At 40.0% G+C, this 22,875-nt stretch overlaps 1 protein-coding gene across 1 annotated transcript in view; it reads left to right on the top strand.

Moving 5' to 3' along the window:
• The window catches only part of ENPEP (glutamyl aminopeptidase), a 34,840-nt gene extending 18,137 nt beyond the window's left edge, over nucleotides 1–16,703 (top strand). Inside the window, exons 8-20 of the mRNA XM_057404537.1 lie at nucleotides 3,891–3,956; nucleotides 5,312–5,377; nucleotides 6,851–7,002; nucleotides 10,068–10,147; nucleotides 11,195–11,322; nucleotides 11,431–11,486; nucleotides 12,276–12,426; nucleotides 13,180–13,253; nucleotides 13,371–13,472; nucleotides 13,582–13,752; nucleotides 14,548–14,688; nucleotides 15,487–15,565; nucleotides 15,802–16,703. Coding sequence (XP_057260520.1) covers nucleotides 3,891–3,956; nucleotides 5,312–5,377; nucleotides 6,851–7,002; nucleotides 10,068–10,147; nucleotides 11,195–11,322; nucleotides 11,431–11,486; nucleotides 12,276–12,426; nucleotides 13,180–13,253; nucleotides 13,371–13,472; nucleotides 13,582–13,752; nucleotides 14,548–14,688; nucleotides 15,487–15,565; nucleotides 15,802–15,951 — 1,416 coding nt within the window. The 3' untranslated portion in view covers nucleotides 15,952–16,703. The remainder of the gene's footprint in view (nucleotides 1–3,890; nucleotides 3,957–5,311; nucleotides 5,378–6,850; nucleotides 7,003–10,067; nucleotides 10,148–11,194; nucleotides 11,323–11,430; nucleotides 11,487–12,275; nucleotides 12,427–13,179; nucleotides 13,254–13,370; nucleotides 13,473–13,581; nucleotides 13,753–14,547; nucleotides 14,689–15,486; nucleotides 15,566–15,801) is intronic.
• Nucleotides 16,704–22,875: the final 6,172 nt, after the last annotated feature.

Genomic DNA, 22,875 nt, shown 5'->3' with positions numbered 1-22,875 from the left:
TTAAGGTCCTTTCCAGCCCTAACTATTCTATGATTCTATGATGCAAGAGCAGATGTCTAGGTGTCCACTATCTCACTTTCCCATCTCACCTTTGAGGCAGTATAACCAAGCAGTGACAACAGGAAAGTAACTTTCTGTCTCATACTGCTCACAGTATCCCAGCCACTCTAGAAGCCTTACCAAAGATGAACTATACCAGCCTCTACTGACATTGGCCCTAGCCTGGGAGACAAATTAGCTCCACGTTTCACTAACAGTTGTAGAGTTCAGGACTGACTGCAGATGGTAGTGAACACCACATTAGGTATTTGACAAGCTTTATGCTCATCCTGGGGCTGTCGCTGTCAGTGGTGGTGGGGACCTGTGGCCATAAAGGCTCTCTCAGGAGCCAGCTGGAACTGACTGGAAGAATACACTGGATTTTTCTGAGCAGCAAGGTATTAGGATGTTGGTACAATCCAGCTGTTGCTGTGACCAGGGCACACAGAAGGCTCCTTGCACCCACAGCCTCTAGTAGTACTAGCTGGGTGGGACACCAGCCAGGAGCTCAGCGCTTATAGAAAACTGCTTTGAGGTCCAGAGCATTAGAGAGGCTGGCTGCCATGCTGAGGATCACCACTTTGATGTGATCAGCTAAGATCCAGACTAGGATTCTGAAGCCAACTTGTCTCCCTCCATATCAGATATAGCCAAAGCCATTTTGTCCTTAGACAACCTCAGACATGGAACAAAGCACGTGTCCCCCAGACTCCCTATCTATCTGGTATCTAACGAGGGAGTCCCTTGACTCAAGAGCACTGACAACACTTGCTTCTAGTTATTCTGACAACACTTGCTTCTAGTTATTCTTTTTCAGTGCATTGAAAGACAAGTCTGAAGAAGAACAGGAGAAAACACCCCTGTCCCTCTTCCCTCTCACCCCCATATATGCCAACAAAATGAGGAAGGAGCTGGGACTCTCTCTCCTCAACCAGCAAACTCCCATGTTACTTCTGAGCCTCATACACCATGTTTGTGTTGACAGCTTCTTGTATGACTCAGTCAGTGTTTCCTATCTGATGCCATAACAAGTTTCCACTAAACACACAAAATCCACCATTATTAAATACTGCTTGTTGCTTTCCCACTAAGCTCCCATTATTGGCTAAACACAAAGGATGTATTGCATTGACTTTAGCTTTAGCTGTGCTAGTCCGTAGCTGTAGATATTACTTTTATTAGCTAGACTCGTTCCATCCATTTCCATCACTTTTCTGTTTTCAATTGTTAAATCCTCTATCCAACAATACAACCAGTATTTATTGCATCATAAATGCCTCACAGTCAAATTATAAACTCTGTGAAAACCTGCATTGTGTAACACTGTTCTTAAATCAAACTAACAAAAAGTCAAGAAACATACAGAGCTAAATCAAATACTCTGGACCAAAATGTATTTTAATGGTGATCTAAGCAAGAGACATACTTTTGCATGGTCTGAACAAACAATGGAGAAAAAAACCCTAGCTTTTACTCATCTCTTTGTGCCTAGATAATTGCTACATGAACTCATTTTTTTCTTTTTTAAATGAAAACACTTGAGGACTCATGCATTGTATGGGAACAGTCTGCTTGGGATATAATTTGGCTTGGGATATAATTTGGCTTGAATGAGAAAGTCTTCGTGTAGGTTTAGCTCAAATTTCTGTTGGTATTTACATATAAATGCGTGACAAAAAAATTAACTTGTTTCTTTTTGGCTTTATTTTGGCTTCTCTTTTGCATTTTTCTTATGAAAACAATCTCCTCACAGTAATATTCATCACTAAACAAATAAAGCATGTTTTGGAATGCTCTCTGCTAGTTTTACCAGAGCAATTATAGGGCTTATACAATCCTAAAACTCTAATGAATTGCCTAAGGGTCTGGGGAGTCGTTGCAGTATATTCTGTAAGCAAACATTTAACTGTTGTATGATCAGTAGTGCATTATGTGCCTAGCAAAGCTCTACTAAAGTTGAGTCGGTGACTACACAATTAATGCATATAAATTTGTTTAATATGCTCTTAAAAAGTAATTGTGTCTCACCTCTTTTCCAGTTTAATCCTCTTTCTTAGTTTAAAAGATTCTGTTAAAGTAACAATGAGATTTTTTTGTCTTTGGACTTCAAACGTTGACTACCTTTTCAGAAAAACAGATGCTTAAATTTAAGTTCTGCTAGAAATTTGCTCTTAGATCCCCACACTTTTGGAACCTCCCAGCTAAAGAAGTTTAGGATTAAATGTTCCATATTTCTGCCATATACAATCTTGTCATATACTTGGCAATTGTTACAGCTCTTTAGGAGAAGTTATGTGGGTGTTGATAAAAGACTCCCCCCCCACATCCCCATCAGACAAGGTCAGCCATTCAAATCAAGGTCACTTCTCTGAACCTCCCCAAATAGTTGAAAGAAAGGAAAATTATTAAACCAGTTATAGGAGCATCTGAGCTATTCTCAAATGCACTTCACCATAGACTACAGAGGAATAACAAAACCAGGCGGAAGAGACTGAAAAACAGCAGCAGAAGATGCAAGGGGCTAACTAGACACTGCAATTTAAAGCAAAAGAAATCTTCACTGTTCCCAAATGCATGCATAAATGAGTATTTCTACTCTCACTTTTAATATAAATGGGAGGGGATGGTCTATGAGAGGTGATATCAGGTATGTGGCTGATAGACAAATTTGAGCAACTGAGCTACTCTAGTGCATACATGTGGCCTTACATGTATTATTAGAGTAATCATAAACAGCTTTTATGATGGATATCTGTTCTAAATTTTACTGAATAATTTTTGAACATATTTCATGGCAAGCACGCTAAATTACTGTATCGGAAAAGAGTCATCTGCTAACCACCTTGACTTTGCAACAACAGTCTGGAAAGCAGTTTGGGGCATATCTCTTCCAACACTCCCTCTGCCATATATTGTGCAATCAAGTTGTTATTCTCAAACACCTAAATAGAGGAGACAGGATTTACTGAGAATTCAGATAACATTCTTGTTTTCAAGGGACAACTGGATTTTTAAACTATTCATGGCATTAGGCTCTCTGCAGCCCTTTGATTTAGTTGGGAAAATGAAAATATGATAATCCTAAAATCATATTTTGCATTTTAGATTGGGTTTGCACTGCTTTTGTTTTTCATCATTTTGTGCCCCACTTTGTTCCATGTGACTCTTCTGCTTCTCTCGCCTATCTTCCCTTTGTTTCTTTATTCTTTCAAGGTCCTAGTTGTTGTTTTTCTGTGAAGCCCAAGTAAGTAGGTTCTCTGATCCAATTTCTACCGTGCTTCAGAGGCCAAAGCTCTTATACAAGTCCTCAGAAATTCTCATCATGAATGTTGAGATGACTTCTGCAACATGGAAAGGCCCAGACTTGCAGCATTTTTTGAGTTTCCTACCTGCTGGGTGTTCAACTGAAGTCACTTCCTCTATCAGGCTGTGCTGCTGGACAGCGCTAGTTCCCAGCTGCTCTCACCCCTGTCTTCTTCATAGAGAAGCAGGGGGCCCTGCTCACACAAACCAGTAGAGTGGCAAGACAGTAATCCCCAGCAGCAGGGTTCAGGAGCCCTTCTGCTAACACAGCTGGATGTGGAAATGCATGTCTGATCACAGTTAAAGACCCATTCTTACATCCAGAATTAAGTTCCTGCAGACAAGCATGCCACGCTATGATGGAATCTGAAAAAACACTTCTTTTCTCAGATGGATGGTTTCTATTTCTGCCTTATAAAATATTCATTCACATGTTGCTTTTAAGATTAATGGAAATTCAGTGTTAAAGTTGTGTAGAATGACCTTCTACACAGAATGACCTTCAGAATGACCTGTAGAATGACCTAACCCTCTCCCTTTGTCCTCAGGGTGCATCAATCCTCAGAATGCTTCAAGACTTAATGACACCAGACCTCTTCCAGAAAGGCTGTCAGGTAAAGGTGGCACCAAAACACGCCAGAAATACAGCCCACCCTCATGTCACAGTAGCAAAATCATTATTAAAAAAATTAAGATCAGAGATCCTGCTATTAGTAACAAAAGTATTTAATGCATTTCAGTACTGAGTGGACAACATCAAGGGGAAGAAGTTCCATTCTCCCATACAAGAAGGAATGTGAACTTCATTAAGATTTGCTAGCCTGCCAGTGAGGACAAAAATTCATGACTGCTTTTAGTGGAGAAACGTCCTCCACCCCACTGTTTTCCTGTTGTCAGCTTTACCATCTGCAGCTTCATATCACCACGGTCCTCCAACCCACCCAAGCCTGCGATGCAGGGGCACTTTCACAGGCATAAGCTCATCGGTGCCCTATTGCAGGGGCACCCAGACCTAGAAATTTACCAAGGTAAAAGGGGAGATATTGTACATTTCATAGTCCTTTCTTGTGGAAGAGAAAGGATGATGTTACAATATTATGCAAAGAAAAAATTGGAGAAAGGAGCCCTCCCAAAAAGAGGAAGATTATCTGCCTTTTACACTGAACTGACATCTGTCATCTTTGAAGTGTTATAGCACAGGCTACCACATTTGTTCTTACCTCCCTCCCTCCTGGAGAGCACACTTGTAGGATGATACAAGACGGTTGTATTTTCCTTTATTTTTCCTTTCATATATTCAATCAGGATAGTTCCACAAGATGTGAAAATACAGCCACCTTGTTCACAAGAGATTAACTCTTCCCCTCCACACAGACCCTTCAAGATCATTAAAATAGGTAGTGGTAGCTAACAGTGAAACAAGTAGCACCATCTACTGACTAAACATCACCAGGATCCAGATAACGGCAGAAAAACGCTTGCGAAGCAGCCAGGTAAGACACAGAGCAGGAAGAGTGTTTAGGAGGTGCAAACACTTGCCTGAATACCATTATTCCTTGTAACAATCATTTTTATCACAGTTTAGAGGTGAATAGACTTTCCTCTTTCACTGAGTCCACAGCTAGTGAAACCTCCTGAAACAGCTTCCTCCTTCTGAACAACCTCAGACAGAAATTTGCAACAGGGTATGCTGATGTCCATTCAAACAAAATATAAATAACTCTTCAAATACAAATTAGCTTTGTACTAACAAGTCATACTGGAAAATGATGACTTTCAGCATTACAGGATGCATTGGAAAACAAAGGAACTTCATCAGCTGAATATTGATCCGTTCAACCTCCAGCTCCCAATACTACAAATCATGCTCTCTGTACTCTCTATATCTCTATACAACTGAATATATGTACTGTTTTCATAGGCAAAGAAAGACCTGGTAGTATTTTCACAGTCTTCTATTTCTTTCTAGATATATTTGAAAAAACACCATTTCCAGAATGCCAAGACAGATCAATTTTGGGAAGCTCTGGAAGAGGTATGTTTTGCAACAACCCAAACCCTTACTAATAAACGTTTCATATCTCACCCATTGATTTCCCAACATTTTTATATTTTGTAGCTTTTCTACTAATGAGAGACCACAAGCTAGGCAGCCTTGCAGTATATCCCAACACATCTTAACATCTAGCAAATATATTATTTCCTCAACTTTTTTTATAAGACTGTGGGAGTGGAATAAGAAACAAGAAAGGACACCTTGCTAATTAACAGCCTGCTACTGAAAAATTTCCCCCACAACTCAAACTCACTTCATGGGTGAAAACACTCCTCATCCACCACACATATGCACCTCAATACTCTCCATTATCTCCAACTAGATTCAGCTGTTCGAAAGCTCTCAACATTATCCATTCCCAAGTAAGTTTGCTGCTTATCTCTGTTTCTAGCTTCTGAGTCACAGAATCATAGAATAGCACTGGAGAAGTCCTTACAGAACATTCAGTTCCAACCCTCTGTCATGGGCAGGGACACCTTCCACCAGACCAGGTTGCCCCAAGTCCCATCCAACCTGGCCTTGAGCCCTGCCAGGGATGGGGCAGGCACAGCTTCTCTGGACAACTTGTGCCAGTGCTTCACCACCCTCATAGTGGTGGAATTTCTTCCTGATGTCTAATCTAAATCTACCTTCTTTCCCTTCTGAGTTGGGTCATTCTCTATCCCATAATTTTCTAATTTTTCCTTAAAGCTTGCCTGTCTCTTTCCATCTATTTCATTACCCCCAAAAGCCCACATGCATACTGCCAGGTTTCTCCCCAATGATACCACCTTTTCTTCCACCACTATGGACATTCACACAGACCAACTTGTGTCTTCTTTCAAGTTTTCTTCTTTTCCTTGGGCCAGACTTCTTCCTGCTCTCTGTCAGGCACTCTGCATCTTGACACCATCTACTTATCTGAAGAAGGAAACTGTGACCTTTAGCTCCCTTCCCTCACAGATGGCACCCTGGGCAGGCAGTGGCAGCTTTCTGCAGAACCAGTCTCTAGGATAGAAGTTCACAGTCCACAGAATGGATCACATTTTACATTAGTGCAGCTGCTAATGTTTATTACTGGCTTCACACTCATAAGTGCACTTATACTGCAAGGGGACTTCTGGCTTTGAAAAATCTATGTACTTTCTGTCCTGATCAGTTGTTTTCTCAGAAAAAAATGGAATAATCTTAGAACATACAAGGGGCCTCAAAGTTTCCTCAGTATTTCTTGTCCATGTTACTAGCTAGTCTCCTGCCCACATACTTCTGATTTTCTTAGTCTGTGTTCAAGTTTCCAGCTCATTTCTTCTGTCAATGACAGGCACCACAAAAGGATTTAATATTTTTTGTAGTGAACATACTCTTTCCTCTTCCCCTTTCTGCTCTTCTTTCTCTCAGTATCAGAGATATTTTCTTTTTTCCACTTTGGACTGAATTTCCTTTTTCACAGCAACCTTCTCCCATCATTCATAGGCAAGTGACATACCTGTGAAAGAAGTCATGGACACATGGACTAGGCAGATGGGCTACCCTGTTTTGGAGATGGGAACTAATTCAGTATTCACACAAAAACGTTTTCTCTTGGATCCCAATGCAGATGCTTCTTACCCTCCTTCTGATCTTGGGTAAGTTCCTGCTGTAAATGTCTACCCAAAACAGGCAGAAATACTGTACAGATGCTTTCTTCAACTGAAATACACACAGTCAGTGTTATACTCATTCTGGCTAAACTTACTCTCAGCATTTGTTTTTTAAAAGAAACCAGCAGAAATTAGACACAAATATTTTAAATTTAGGACATCACCAGCCCTTTGCTTCAGGGTTTCTTTCTCAAACACAGCAGAGTAGACTTGGACAGAGTCTTCCAGAAAATTTATTTCCACACATAGATAACTCAGATGATTGCAAGCCATCTGTTGAACCACTGCAAAATATAATCTGACAGACTAAGGAAAACTGAGACAAAATTGTCTCTGCCCAGAAACCAAACACCATGACCCAGGTATTTTGCACCATGAGAGTTTATTCCTTCTCCTATGTGATATAGGATCTGTAACACATTAGAGGGTCTTCACACACCATACAGGGTCTTCTTTATACATCTTAAAAACATGAGTTATTGTGAAATAGCTAGTCATATATAAATGTTACTAATCCTCCTCAAGAGCTATTTTTTCTTATTTAACTCAGGACAGTATAGCATAATTTTACTCATCTAAAAGATAGTTATTTAGTCAAAGTTAGCCACCTTGGACTCTTATGTGGCAGTCAGACAGCTGCAGACATTCACCTACTGTATTCAAGGTAGGAGGGATTCTTTATAGGAGCATATTTGTCAATTAACAGATGACTAGCCTGAAAGGAGACGAACCCTATTCGCAGGTTGGTGGACCTGCACAGAAAACTGTCTTGGCTGCACCATGGCATCAACCAGCTGAATGAATGTTCAGAGCTGGCATTGTGTATATTCTTAGCCAGGCCTAATTTTGAGGCATTACAATTTTGCTAACATTTCAGTGAAAAAGATTCAAATTAACTCTTATTAGGAAGTTTTCATTCCTTGAACTGTCCCAGTCAACTAAACCAGTAAAACTTGCCTGTATGAACCAGAACTAAATCTACCCAAATGCAATTTTGCATTAGCTTATACTAGTTATTGTAGTACAAAGAGCAAGAACAAGGAGAAACAGTTGTGGAGCTTAATTTCATTGTGATTCAAAAGAAAAAACTTGAGCAATGACAAGTCCCATGGTATTGGCAGTTTTGGATAGGTAGCAAAAGAGCTGGGATGAGATAATTACCTGTGTATTTGGAATGTTGTATTTCTCCCAATATAAGCAGAAAAGCTTGCAGGGTTTTGAAGCAACTCTAGCTGCAAACTACAGCACTGTGCCATCTGAAGGCTGGTTCTACACACTATTCAGGAAAAAAAAACCTGTTTGTGTTAAATATTTTGACTTATTGCACTATGCTCTCAGGTAGCATACTCAGGAATCATGCTTTGGCTTGACTTCAGGACTTACAGTACACTGCCATTTGTCATTTCTTGAATAGAAATCCCAGTGTTGTGCCTACCTTAACCTGTCAAGAAGCTGAACTGTTCACTACTTCTGCTATTCCCAAAGTGAAAGGGGAATTTGTTTTTGAATATGTAAGCTTTATAAATTACTTAGAAATAAAATGCAGTAATATGTATTATAATGTTGATATTATCTATCTTAAGACAGACTTACTCCCTTGCCTGAAAGTCAATCCACTGAAAATCAATACTTCCTCCTTCCACCCTCACAGATGAGGAGACTCCTGAAGAGATCCTACCCCAGATGGGAATGGCCTAATTAATTTCCAGGTTCAGGGTTTTGATTTAAGCAGTGAAAACTCCAGGCCTTGAAAAAACTCCTGAATCCTGCAAGGATAGTCTCCTGAGCTGTCTGTTTGTTTCAAATTTGTTTGGCTTGAAAGAGTCCTCTCCTGAATGCTGGCACTTAAAAGAAATGGAAATTCAAAAACTAGTTCTGGGATGGACTGTAATATGCTAACATGGAACAGCAGCTGACTTCTCAAAATGGCTTAACAATTTTAGCAGCCCTATGCAGGTGGCTGTGCAGGTATGCTCATGGCGTGCTCTGCCATCCTGCTTCCCTGACTACCTGGTCACAGTCTTGATCAGGCTGTGCTGAGGCTCCCTTTCATCCAGTGCCTCACTTTTGGAAGAATTAGGATTATCTTGGAGAAGGAAAACAGTCTGGAAAAGGCAAGAGGTCCTACTGACTGTATTGCAGTGGTTGCTTAAGCTCATTCAGCTTTCTCATCTGTAAAAAAAAGGTTTAATAATACCTAACCACTTATTTCAAGTCAGCATTGAAAAGATTAACTGGTGCCTGCATAAAGCCCTACATCAACTATCCACATAGAGTCATCTTTTACTGAATTAATAGCTTTGTACCCTGCTAGATTATTATCAGACATAACATGAAGATACTGCTTAACAGGATTTCATGTTCCAAAGCTGTGGTAATAAACTACAAAGTATAGCACAATGGAAATTCATTCATTTAATCTCTCTCTGATTATGGGTAATTATTATCCTCTCCAGCATACAGAGTCATCAAGAGGTGAAGATTGTATTCAGAAGGACAGGGCCCCAGCAGTTCCATTGATTTTTAAAAAACGCAAACCCAACCAGATAAGTTGTGCAGCTTTCAGCCTTAACTTTAGGCACGTAATTTGCACAGTACCATATTAACTTGTCTAAAACATCAGCATCAGACAGTGGACAAAATCTTACCCCATCCCTTTCTCAGTTAACCAGATAATTTTGAAAACTATTGATAAATACAAAGTAGTAAGACAAGATACCGTTACTCCCATCTCAGACACTTCATACTTTTTATTTTCCTTTCAGGGAATGTAACTGCTCCAATCATACCACACCAATATGTGACATTTTGTTGCCTGAATAGAGTATCATAGCACAGAAACCTTTTTACAACACAAACAACAGCTATTGGTAAAAAGCTATGTTTTGTTACTAGGGATATTTGGTAAATGTATGTGTACATAAGCACACAGTTGGCTTCATAAAACAAGATTTAAGCATTAAAACAAATTAAAAAGATATACTGGAATTTTATTTTTAGCATTTGCTTTCAAATGTCATTCGATTCTCTTTCCCTTGAAATAATTTCAGTTACAAATGGAATATACCAGTGAAATGGAGACTTGGAAGTTCAACAAACTATACTTTCTACAACCTATCAGATTCTGCAGGTAAACTTACCTTTCTCTTTTAAGAGTAATGAATGAATAAAGCTTTTTAATGTCTTTAACAAGAAAGAAAATACAGAATTAACTTTCATGCTTTACAGTTTTCAGATCCAAGAACCAACACAGACCTTTGTTGGGCTAAAGTTAGTAGTTACATCTGCAATGATTATTTCCCCTATACACATGTCAATTTAGGCTTAATTCAGTAAAGTGCTTAAGCATATGTTTAAATCCAGCCCTATTCAAGAAAGCATCTAAGCATATTCTTAATTATGATGTACTAAAACCAGTAGGAATTTGATATGCCCATTTTCAAGCCTAAGAAAAGAGGTGATGTAGCAGGCTGGTGAACGCACCTGTGGCATGGTAAACCAGCAATCTGAGTTCAGTTAAAGAAAAAGAGCTACGTATGCTTTAAACATAAACATTTTCTAATGCTGATTTAAGGAATGAGAAAATACCTACATGGGTATTTTTGATGATTGTTGATGCAGTCAAATTTGAAGTTATAATTCTAGTGGCCAAAAGGGGGAAAAAATGGAGGGAGGGGAGTTTTTAAATTTCATCACATTAGAATTTCAGAAATATCACAATCAGCTCTTCTCTTCATGTACCCTTAAAAAGTTAGTTGACATAAACTGAAAAATTAAATTAGTTGAGGATAAAATGTGAGAACTTTAAAACTAACAGTAAACATGCGGGTGAAAAAACCTTTAGAAATATTTGCAAGAACTGCTTCTTTGCAATACTTTACTTTTTACAATGACACCAGTTTTCACCACTCTCCCTAGTCACAGTGATCTCCATTTTAAATTTAACAAACTAGCTTTCCCAAGTAATTACCATAATTCACTATTCTAAGACAAGTGCTGGCACTCATCAAAGTCTACAATAACTCATCTTTACTCACAGCCATTAAAAAAAATAAAGTGAAGGTTTGCATCTCATTTCAATATTCATCAAAACCAAATATTACTTTTGGAGTTACAGAATCTCCAGTGAGTTCTGTGTCATGTAAGATGCACAAACTGATCACTGTTTGTTTTGCAGGAATTGCAATACCATCACCTCCCAATTCTTTTGTGAATATTAATCCAGACCACATTGGATTCTATCGGGTGAATTATAATAGTCATAACTGGGCCAGTTTAAGCACTCTTCTGGCCAGCAACCACAAAGTGAGTGTAATAACATTAACCTACCCAGTGGGTCTCTTATAGAGGCCTTTTGAAGCTGTTTTTTTCTGAAAATAATGTATATATTTTGACCACTCTTTTTTCACACAGAACTTTTCAGCTGCTGACCGTGCAGGGATTTTGGATGATGTCTTTTCTTTGGCAAGGTAAACTGATTTCCTGCAGAGATTTCAACACAGACTCTTCACTTTACATTGACTATCAATTGGAAGTAACTCAGGTGGTTGAAAGAAAGTTTCAGAATTTGTTACATCACAATTGTTTATTGGCTTGTGTTGTCTTCAAGATGGGCAAATTCAAGTATGCATTGTCAACTTGCAATATCAACACAGCCAAGGGAAATGCTACCCTTCTCTTCAGTGGAAGAAAAAAGAAAGAGGGCTTTAATTGCACAGATCTTAGGGGTGTTTTTTGCCATGTAAGTAACAAGAACAGATGCAGTCCAGAAGATGTTCAGAAAATCAGAAGCACTTCTACAATGCATAGCATGGCATTAAGAAATTACCACCTCAGCTATCTTGTTTAGAAGTTTGCTTGGAAACTTCTAGCTCTTTTACCCAGCCATGCTGATACAGATAAACTTTAGATGACCTTCTGAGACAGTCTATAAGTCTGAATTGCCTCAGCCTTTCAGGATGTCTCCAGATCTAGCAATTCCTTTTTGTGTGACAGGAGCTGCCATAGTCAGTTGACAGTTACTCACTTCTGGGCACGCTGGCCTGCTGCACAGTGTGAGCAGCCTTCTCACAGCACTGATCAACAGTGATCCTCAGTGATCTCTTTGGAAAACACCTTCCAAGTTACATTCGAGATTATCTTACCCCTCCTAGAATTTATTTCAGACCTTCTAAAGGAAACAGTGTTCTAATATCTTTAAAGAAGCAAGTTATTCAAGTTCATTAAAATAACAGAAGTTATGTTTTCTCCTTCCACAGATCTGGACTAGTGAATTACTCTGTTCCTCTGGAGCTCACAAAATACCTAATAAATGAAACAGACTATTTACCATGGCATAGACTTATATCATCTGTAACTTATCTCACAAACATGCTTGGAGACGACACAAATCTCTACCCCCGGTTTCAGGTGATGAAGCGAAAAAAAACCCAAACATTTCTTCATGACAGCACTGGATCTGATAGCTCAAGACGTAACAACAATAATATTGAAGATTAAGTCATTTTCAATGTTGCTGAACAATCAGCATTTACTTTTTTTACTGTACTTGAAAAAAAAGTGCTGAGAACTGCTTAGTACTATTCTCTGAATTACTTGGATTCTCAAGTCAGGACTATGCACCTGGAGGAGAAAAATATGTTAGCTATTCTTATAATCCATCACCATAAGTCACAGTACAGACATTTGTTAGTGAAGGCTGCCCTGTATCCAATAAAGAAATGTGTACAGGGCAGCAAAATCTCTGACACCTGTCCTTAGCACGAAGGGTGGCTATATCTCATTGTGGCAGCGAGCAGGTTTGTTGGTTGACCTAACGTGCTGAACATGAGTTAATGGTCACTAAAATAAGCATGTCCTGAACTCAGTATTATCTTTGGAAAATAGTTGTGGCAGTGTGTCCTTGCTGTACCCCAACCTTCATTTGGGAGGACAGGCAAGGCTAGAGAGAAGCAGGTTGCCTTTGTCCTAGATGCAGATCAGAACTGCAGGCATTCAGAATTGCGGGCTGTAGTGATCTGGAAAGATAGTGTGTGTTTGTATTATTTTTTAATTAAGAGATGCTAGTTCTGGGAAAAAATGCAGGAGAATAAGCTATGAACACAAATATATTATTATTTAAAGAAATCTACACAAGTAACCAATCCCCTTTTTCTACCCCAGGAATATTTCCGCCACCTGGTAAAACCTGTTGTGGATCAACTGCACTGGAATGATGTTGGAGGTCATTTGGAGAGGTTAAACAAGATTTTTTTTCCCCTTCTCATGTTATTAAGGGTTTTATTCCTCATATTATTGATGGATTTTAAGAACACTGAGAAGTAGGAAAATCCCCCTCTCTCTCTCTTTTAAAGGCTCCTTCGTACGTCTGTTCTAGACTTTGCCTGCAGTATGGGTGACACAGAATCTTTGAACAATGCTTCTCAACTATTCGATCAATGGCTACAAGGACAAATGTGAGTGATCACAGGTTTTGTTGCTGGTGAAGAACACAGAATGTGACTTAGTCACAGAACTCAAGCAAGAAAGGGGGAAGAATATTCAGGTATTGTCTCTTTATTTTAGTATTCCTGCAAATCTCCGACTCCTAGTATACCGGTATGGGATGCAGAACTCAGGCAATGAGACATCGTGGAATTACATGTTTGAGAAATACCAAGAAACTACATTAGCTCAAGAAAAAGAAAAGCTGCTCTATGGCCTGGCATCAGTAAAGAACATCACCCTTTTGGACAGGTGATTTAAACACACCAAGATTTTTCTTCCCCTACAGAAACAGCTGGTCACTGTTTGCTTATTCCCCTCTCCTCTCTCCTGTGCTGTCAGTTTTTTCAGATTACAGCATGAGGAATGCAACACATTTTCAAGACCAGTTACCTAACACCTACCCTCCCTCCCCGCAAGATTGTACTGTAAGAGAAAAAAGCCTTGCTCCTTTAGTGGAAAGATATTGAATACGTGGTAGTTTCTTCACACATTCAACAGCTTTCAGCTTTTCAAGCAGTGCCTTCGTCCTGTATAATTTTAGCTGCCTAATAATAAAAATTAGTTGTCTATGTTTCCTTTGTAAGCAGTGAAAGGAGGCAGGACCTCCAGAGTACTGGTTATTCGAGAGGAGGAAAGGGACTTTATTGTTGCTTGGCTACACAAACAGGCTGGACTATTGACTGAACCAATCTTGTTTTCACTATTTTACTAAAGTACAGGAATAATAATGGTTTTCTCACTGTTTTTGAGAAACCTAGAGACATAAACCCTATTTATTTTCTAAAGAAATGCCTAACTGCTTAGATTTCTCTCAATACAATTATCTCTTGACCCAGTTTTCAACTTACATTTTAGATCAGTGTACTTCACCTTTAAAATACTGTAGGCAAAAATAATAACCCTGCCTGGAAATTGGATGTAGACTGTGGTGACAAATACTTGAGAAATATACACATTATTTCTCATCATCATCAATTAAGTCTACAAGTGTTAATTTACACTTGGTTTCTGTGCTCTTTCTGATTTTTATGAAATTTCCCTTAGGTATCTGAAATATATTTACAACACCAGCCTCATCAAAAGCCAAGATGCATTCACAGTCCTGAGATACATCTCATATAACACCTACGGGAAAACAATGACCTGGGACTGGATACGACTTAACTGGGAGTACTTAGTCGACAGGTATACTAATGAACTCACTGAAAACTTTGTCTACATCCATCTATCTATCTTGTTATATGCCATGCTTTTCTATGTTTTCACTATACAGCTGTAATCAATGGCTCTTGAATAATGAAAACTGAGGGCATATTTAACATAATCCTATCCACCTGCTACAAAAAAAGTTCTTTGCTGTTAACTTGAAAACAGTTCATTCCCTAAATGATCACTACCCAAAAATGGTAATTGAAAAGTACAGAAAGGATATAGATATATGATTACTGGCTGGAAATCAGTCAGTCATGTCTCTGTTTTTTCTATTGATATCATAACAAGAAGACTGTATAGATTTTTTTTAACTTCTGGTGGTAACAACGAGGAGCAGATGTGCAGATGAGCAGTGGCAGTAACAGGAAACCTTTTAACTTTGCTCCTCCCTATTTGAGTGACTTCTTTCTCCTTCCTTCTCCTTTCTAAGTGCTTGAAAAGGGCACAGAAGCAAAGCACACCTGCAAGCCTAGAGCTGTGAACTGAACAGCGTTTGTCAGCAATACACTTGATTTCCAGTATGAGACAAAAGTCACTAATTAAAAGGTTAAAAAATCCCCCAATAGAGATCACTCCATTAGTAAATCTATTTGAGAACAGCACAGATATTGTATAGAGGTATCAGTTTTCAAGTATTTTAAAAACAGCTGAAATCTGAGTGCATCTGTTTTATCATACCACAGTTAGAAATTTAAGCTTCAGATAATTACTTGTGCCTTTTTTTTTTAAATAGTTTTGCATAAAGCTCCATTTATTAAATTATTTTTCTAGATTCACTATCAATGACAGATACCTTGGTCGAATAGTGACTATCACCCAAACTTTCCACACTGAGCTCCAGCTTTGGCAGGTATGGTGACAGCACTTCTACCGGGCTTAAGTCAATATCTTTAACAATCTACTGTCCAGGGAACTTGAATTCTGTTCTCTAAATGTGTAAAGCAGAATGAGTTACCGCAAAACTATCCCAGTGCTACTAGAGTGAGCTTAAATATCTCTCCCTGCCAAAACTGCCCTCAACCAGATTGCTGCAAAAAGCCATTTGCCCAATGTTTGCTTCATGTCAATTATTTTTCTCTTTTCCAGATGGAAAATTTCTTTGAGAAATATCCTAATGCTGGGGCAGGAGAATCACCCAGGAGTCAGTCAATTGAACAGGTGAAGAACAACATTGAATGGCTAAAAGTAAACAAGGAGGAAATACAAATGTGGCTAGAAGAACAGCTAGGCCCTTAAAGTTTTACTCTGTTAAAAATACCAGGCACTCATTCTGGGCACTCAGATCATCAGAGATATTTAGCAATGTGGGTTTCTCACTTAGGTACCTTAGAGGACCAAGGCGTAATATTTTTTCTACAAACACTTGGGAGACCACTGCCAGAGCAACATTTCTGAAGTTGGTGAGCAGGAATAGCTTTATATTCTGAGAGGTGAATTTGCCTGAACAAACAAGACAAACATTTAAAGTTACTCAAGGCAGAAGTGATGGCAGAACTGGAGTACTCACTGATCAAGCTGGTCTCACTCCTTCCTCACACCACTCTGAAAGCTACTTCTTGGTTGACACAGAACCAACATAGTAAACTCAGGGATTCCTTTCCACATGAACCTCACAGGAGATTTCTCCTGAAGGAAAGGGTATTAAGCAGTAATTTTAACATTATCTGAAAATCATCTCCTATATTCATAGCTGTTAAAAAATCTCCATTTGGGATTTAGCTTTGCATTCTGATACTACAGAAAGGCCATTTAAGCTTCCCTCTCCATTGATTTTTGAAGTTTAACTGCTAGTGCATAAGGGATCAATATTATCAGCTTCTTTTTCAATATTACTAGTTGGGATTCTGTAGCTTGGAGGAGGGGTTGTCTTGGTTATTTTTGTCTTATTTCTAAATCTTCTGAAAAGAAGAGCTTGTGGCAGCCGTTACTGCAAACAAGACATATGGTACTTACTGTCTCTTATGTAAAAAATAAAATTTAAAACTCTACCTGGAAATCTCAGTCTGTTTCTAATAAAGTGCTAAATCTGCCTGGCATATAGAAAAGCAGCTGTTGCATAGCCCAGATGTGCTGTACATACACCTTCAGTGGCTTTTGAGAGGGAATCTATTATCTCCTCTGAGAAAACACTAAAAGAAATATCAAATTCAAGTAGAGGGGCAGATGAGTCCCACTGCTGCAATTCAGCCTACTACAGAAGTATAGGCAGCAAATAAACAACTCTTGGTCCCAAGTCCTTCTGCCACTATGATGCTGGAGAAGGCAATGGGGCCACTGCCTGCCCTCCCAGGCTGAGAGATGGGATGTCTTGAAGCTACCAGGTTTCCATGCACTGTGTCCTGACACTGTACAAGAAGCAAACATGAGCATCAGCCCCATCATCCTTACCTTCTCCCAGGTCTTGTAGGGGAAAAGGCGCAGCAGAAGGGAGCCAGTCCCGCTCCAGATGCCCTGGGAGCAGGACCACCGAGCATCTCACAGCAGGTAGCCCTGGGAGAGATTAGGCACAGCTGTTGGGAAATTCTGCAGCTAGATGAGAGGACAGAAGCATGGAAAAGCACTTTCCTTCTTTCTGCAATGCTATTCAAAGAGAAAGCTAGAGACATTGAGGAGATGGCTCTAATGTACAGAATTCCCAGGGTACAGGCTCTGCCTGCCTCTGGACCTTGATACAGCACAGAGAAGCTTATAAAGTTCCAGATGGAAACACTTTACCCTGTTCTCCCAAGAGATTCAGGGCTGGAACTGTTTTGGACCTCTCCCTAGACACCCAAACAGCTGCAACAAGCCCAGACAAATCTGGTGACCAAGTCAGATGTTCTGTTTTGGGCTATATTTTGTATTTCTGCTGGAAACAGTTTTGATAATTCAGGGATGTTTTCCTTACAGTGAGCAGGCTGGGGATGCACAAAAAGTTGGGAGGGGACACATTTGGTACAGCTGACCCCAACTGACCCAAGAGATATTCCATACCATACAACATCATAAAAGCTGAGGGGAAAAGAAGGAAGAGGGGGGTGTCATTTGGAATTACAGGGTTTTGTCTTCCCATATAAACATTACATGTGATGTAGCCCTGCTTTCCTGGAGATGACTGAACACCTGCCTGCCAATGGGAAGTGGGAATAAATTCCTTGTTTTGTTTTGCTTGAGTGCATGGCTTTTCTTCCCCTGTTAAACTCAACCCATGAGTTTTCTCACTTTTACCCTTCCAGTTCTCTTCCCTATCCCACTAGGAGGGAGTGAGCTAGGGGCTGTGTGAGGCTTAGTTGCCAGATGGGGTTAAATTATGTCAAAGATACATGTCAAAGGAAAATGTCAGTCATTTGCCTCCTGCAAACAAACCATGACAGGATTTTGACTAACAGTGGTAACAACTTGCTACAAATACCAGCTGATCTTTAAGGTAAAGAGGTGGCAAGAGGCCAGGCAGTTTCTTTAAGTTTTCCTTCTGGCTCCAATTCACACAGAGAGGACAGTGAAAACCCCTCACCCAAACTCCCAGCAGCTCAACACATGGGGAGCAGACTGTCCTCAGGCAGCTGCCTGCTCAGTAGGACATATGCCAACTCACCCTTCACAATTTTACAGTTTTGATGAGTGAATTGAAGGAGCAGAAGTCAAAACCTCCTTTCTTGGTTTCAAGGTCACAAACTGGTTTGGGAGGATCACACTGCAGTACTATCAGCATGTTTTTAACACTGGGACTATCCAACAGGATGATCTGCTCAGAAAAAATTTCTGTGCTCTGCTGATGCTGTATGTTTTAATTGAAAGTTTTTAACTCCAGCTGGCCACGATGTGCAACAATGCAAAACTGATGTGAAGATGTTCAAGCAACAGCTCAGTCAGTTTCTCTTTCAGAAAAGATTTAATGAAATTTGGCAGAAAGAACTGATTTTCTAACTATTCATACACTTCTGTCACAATGTGCTGTAGAAAGAAGATGAGTACTATGGGAATGATACAAAATTAAGCAGTTACTTTAAGACATTTCTATCTTTTGTTACATGTAGCCCTTACTGCCACTGTGTGGGATCAGGCTAGCCAGCATTATCAGCTACAGTAGTAGGCTTTCATCAAGGCTTTCATCAAGGAAAATATAACAAGTAATGAAGATTTTCTAAGGTGCTGGAAAGCTATAGCAAAAACAGCTTTCATCCGAATCACACAGACATGCCACTGTTCAAGACAAAGCACATATTAGTAGCATTGTGTATCGCTGTAGTAGAAAAAATTTAAAAGGTCAATCAGAGAGAGACAACAGAAAAATACCACTAAGGCAAAGAGAAACCAAGAAGCCTAGGGCAAGCCTGAACAAATACTGAGCTCATGATCCTGAGTGAATGGAGAAGTGGATTTAAAGAGTAAAAGAAGCAATTGCTGCTTGCCATTTGATTCTCACTCTGTTCAGGGAGATGGGACCACGTGCAAGCTTTTGCGTCTGAGCCACACTGGATCAGAGAGACATTTGGCTGGTGCCTGGAACTTCTGTTATTACGGAAAGGTTAGCTGAACTTCTACACTGATTTTAAGTGGGTAGGTGAACATGGAAGTGTATTCAAAAGCCCTAGAAGGTAACTGCTTTTATGGTAGGTTAAATGTTCTGTCAATTTTAAATAATGTTCTCTAGATTATGTAGTGCTCTTCCTACCTTTAAACAGCTCATGGAGAATGTACAGTATGGCATGTGCCTCTTTCAGACTGTTTGTCCTAGATGGATAACAAATCTGGTACATGCTAAATCTTTCAGTCAGGAACTAGTGCATTTACAAATGGTCTGTGATAAGCTTAAGAATGCCAATTTGAAACTGAACCCAAAGAAATGTGAACTGTTTTAAAAAGAGATAATTTTCCCTCGGTCATTCGATCAGCAAGGAAGGAATTTCCACTGATAAAGCCAAGTGAGGGAGTGCAGACCCAGCTGGCCCCTTAGATCCACACAGCTTTTTGAGGCTCTGCTGCTCCTACTGTACCACAGAAAAAGCTATTGCATGCAGTGAGGTAGAGAAACACTTTGAGAAATCGAAGCGAGATGCGGTGGAGTTAAAGAGGGGCCAATTGTGACTGTTGCAGTGTTGCCTTACACTAGCTCTGTAAATCCTTCTCATATCAGCTACAGCTGTGCGTCCCATAGAGCCTGAGCCCATGGGCCCCAGGAGGCTGTAAGCCTGATAGGTATGAAAACGCTTTATCTTGATGATTCAGGTAAAGAAACAACTGAAAACATTGTATTACTGCACAGAACCAAAAAAAAATGAATAGCAGCAATGCAAATACTAAGGCATCTACAACTCCCCAAATGAGTCAGTTTCTAAAACAGCAGTTAAGATTGCTACAAAGTATGCAGACATAAAAAAAAAAAAAAAGAAAAAAACAAACCCCCACAAAAAATATACATATGGTATGTCTCACTGTCAAAAGAGAATATAATTAGAAAGTATTCCTCCAGTCTTCCCACAATGACCAGTGCCATTTCTTGGCTACCATCATTTTGGGTCACGGCATCTTCCAACAGCTTTTGGGACTCAAGGTAAAAGGGAAAAAGCTAGCTTGTAACAGGCACAGGAGAGACTACCTGAACAGGGTCAGAAGGATAGGACTTTCTCCTGTTGCTGTATTGTTATAGCAGTACCATACTGCCAGAATAAAACTTCATCTTGTGCTATATGTAACAAGTTATGAAAGTTAGTCAAACAAGGTTGTCTTTGCTTTCCTGAATATTTAGGCAGAAGCCAGCTGACCTGGAGGTATTCCAACTTCCCGTTCACACTTACGGCAGCTAAATGTATGCCTGTATTTGGAAAACTGGTACAAGAAAGATAAACCTACATGAGACTAAGGAAATGCTTTCCAGCTCACAGGTACTACAGTGGTTCATACAGCTGCCCAGATGAGCTTTCCAAGATGAGCTTCAGAAAACCAAACAAATTCTTTATAAAAGCATCAGAAATGCATTTGGTTCAGATAAGTCTGAGAGTTTTCTGACTTCCCAGTGTATATTTCTAAGAGTTGTGAGAGAAGAGCAAATCCTGAAAAATATGACCATGACATAGTATCTGAGAGACACTGTTCTTAAGCAGCACCCACTATTTGTTCCAGTAATCCCTCACCTGCAGAAAACTTTTCCATGTCAATCCTTGCTTCTTCATGAGTTGACATCCAGAAATTGCTACCAAACAGACATTTGCTTGCTGGTGTTTTAATGATGCTGAAACAATGTGTATGAATGGTCTCAAGAACCAGGAGGTCAGGGAAAAGAGATCCAGGCACAAGAGAGGACTGGAGCCTAACTCTTCAAAAGGAAGGCTTGTGACACAGGGTCATTGTTCTTAGTAAATAACAAAAGTTAATTTGAAATGGATGTTGCAGCTATATACGTGATATCCACTATGCAACCTTCACCCTAGCTTAGAATCATAGAATCATAGAATATTTAGGGTTGGAAAGGACCTTAAGATCATCTAGTTCCAACCCCCCTGCCATGGGCAGGGACACCTCACATTAAACCATGCCACCTAAGACTTTGTCCAGCCTGGCCTTGAGCACCACCAGGGACAGAGCATTCACAACCTCCCTGGGCAACCCATTCCAGTGCCTCACCACCCTAACGGTAAAGAACATCCTCCTTATATCCAATCTAAACTTCCCCTGTTTAAGTTTTAACCCATTACCCCTTGTCCTGTCACTACAGTCTCTAATGAATAGTCCATCCCCAGCATCCCTATAGGCCCCCTTCAAACATTGGAAGGCTGCTATGAGGTCTCCACACAGCCTTCTCTTCTCCAGGCTGAACAGCCCCAACTTTCTCAAGCCTATTTTCATACAGGAGCTGCTCCAGCTCCCTGATCACCCTCATGGCCCTCCTCTGGACTTGTTCCAACAGTTCCATGTCCTTTTGATGTTGAGGACACCAGAACTGCACACAATACTCCAAGTGAGGTCTCACGAGAGCAGAGTAGAGGGGCAAGATCACCTCCTTTGACCTGCAGGTCACGCTCCTTTTGATGCAGCCCAGGATACGGTTGGCTTTCTGGGCTCCGAGCGCACACTGAAGACAGCTCATGTTCCGTTTCTCATCGACCAACACCCCCAAGTCCTTCTCCACAGGACTGCTCTGAATCTGTTCTCTGCCCAGCCTTGCTTAAATCATCATTGTTAGTTTTCGTTTGCAGATGGATGAAAGATGGCTGGAAAGATATCCTTTCCAGCCCTCTTGAATTTCTTGTTTGCAGCAAACAAGAGACTGGTCACTGTATGATTTCTTCGAAGGAGTGCACAGATCATGAGGTTCTGTCATTCCAGAGTCCCCATTCTGTACTGCCTGCTGTCAAACACATTCATGTACTAGAGGTCAGAGAAGAAACCTCTCCAAGAGCAGAAGCCAGAGCAAAAATTATGCAATGCTAGGGCAAAAAAAGATGTTAAGCCATAGGTCAGGTTCTTATGAGCCAAAAGAGTTGCTGCAGCAGTCTAAGAAGCAGATTTTCCAGATGTATGTTGGGCAGCCAAAACTTGATTTGATCCATTTATTTAGCAAGTAGTCACTTTCAGCAAACTGAAATTATAGCCCACCCAGGTTCGTTAAGCATTTTCAGATGGAGAAAATACTATGGACCTGAAGTTACAAAACCACTGATGAAAAGTCATCACCCCCACTTTTTCTTGGGCAAGCAGATCAAGGCTCCATTCTGCCTCCTCCACAGAAATGCATGTGAACTCTTCCACATGACTGTACTGGGCCTCATCTTCCAAATTCTACCATTGTACTTAAATAATAGCCAGACAAATTAGTAACTTTCTAGTTTGGATGCTTTACATGAGCACCTGAGAACATGATCACCAGACCCTTATATTTTATTACTACTTTAAGTAAAGATAGATGTCTTTAATAGAGGCTGGTAATACGCTGAGATCTGCCTTAACAGGCTCTAAGTAACTAGAAATGTAGAGGAGCACCATTGCATAGTACAGTGGTTTGATTGATAGCCTGAAAGGGTAGACATGTGGTTTAAAATTCTCTGCAGCAGAAACAATAATCCACCAAGTCTTCAACCTCCTGCACAAGGTCTCCAACCACTGCACATAAGAGGCATTCCTCTCCTCCAGTGCTCTTGCAAATCCAGCCCTTCTTTTACTTTACCACCTTATGGACTCCAA

The sequence above is a fragment of the Pezoporus wallicus genome, unplaced genomic scaffold (assembly GCF_028554395.1).
Source record: "Pezoporus wallicus isolate ANWC-B61680 ecotype Strahan unplaced genomic scaffold, APGP_CSIRO_Pwel_v1 contig_1583, whole genome shotgun sequence".
In the NCBI taxonomy this organism is placed as follows: domain Eukaryota; kingdom Metazoa; phylum Chordata; class Aves; order Psittaciformes; family Psittacidae; genus Pezoporus; species Pezoporus wallicus.
Note: the sequence above shows the minus strand (reverse complement) of the source record. Positions and strands in the feature narration are given on the sequence as shown.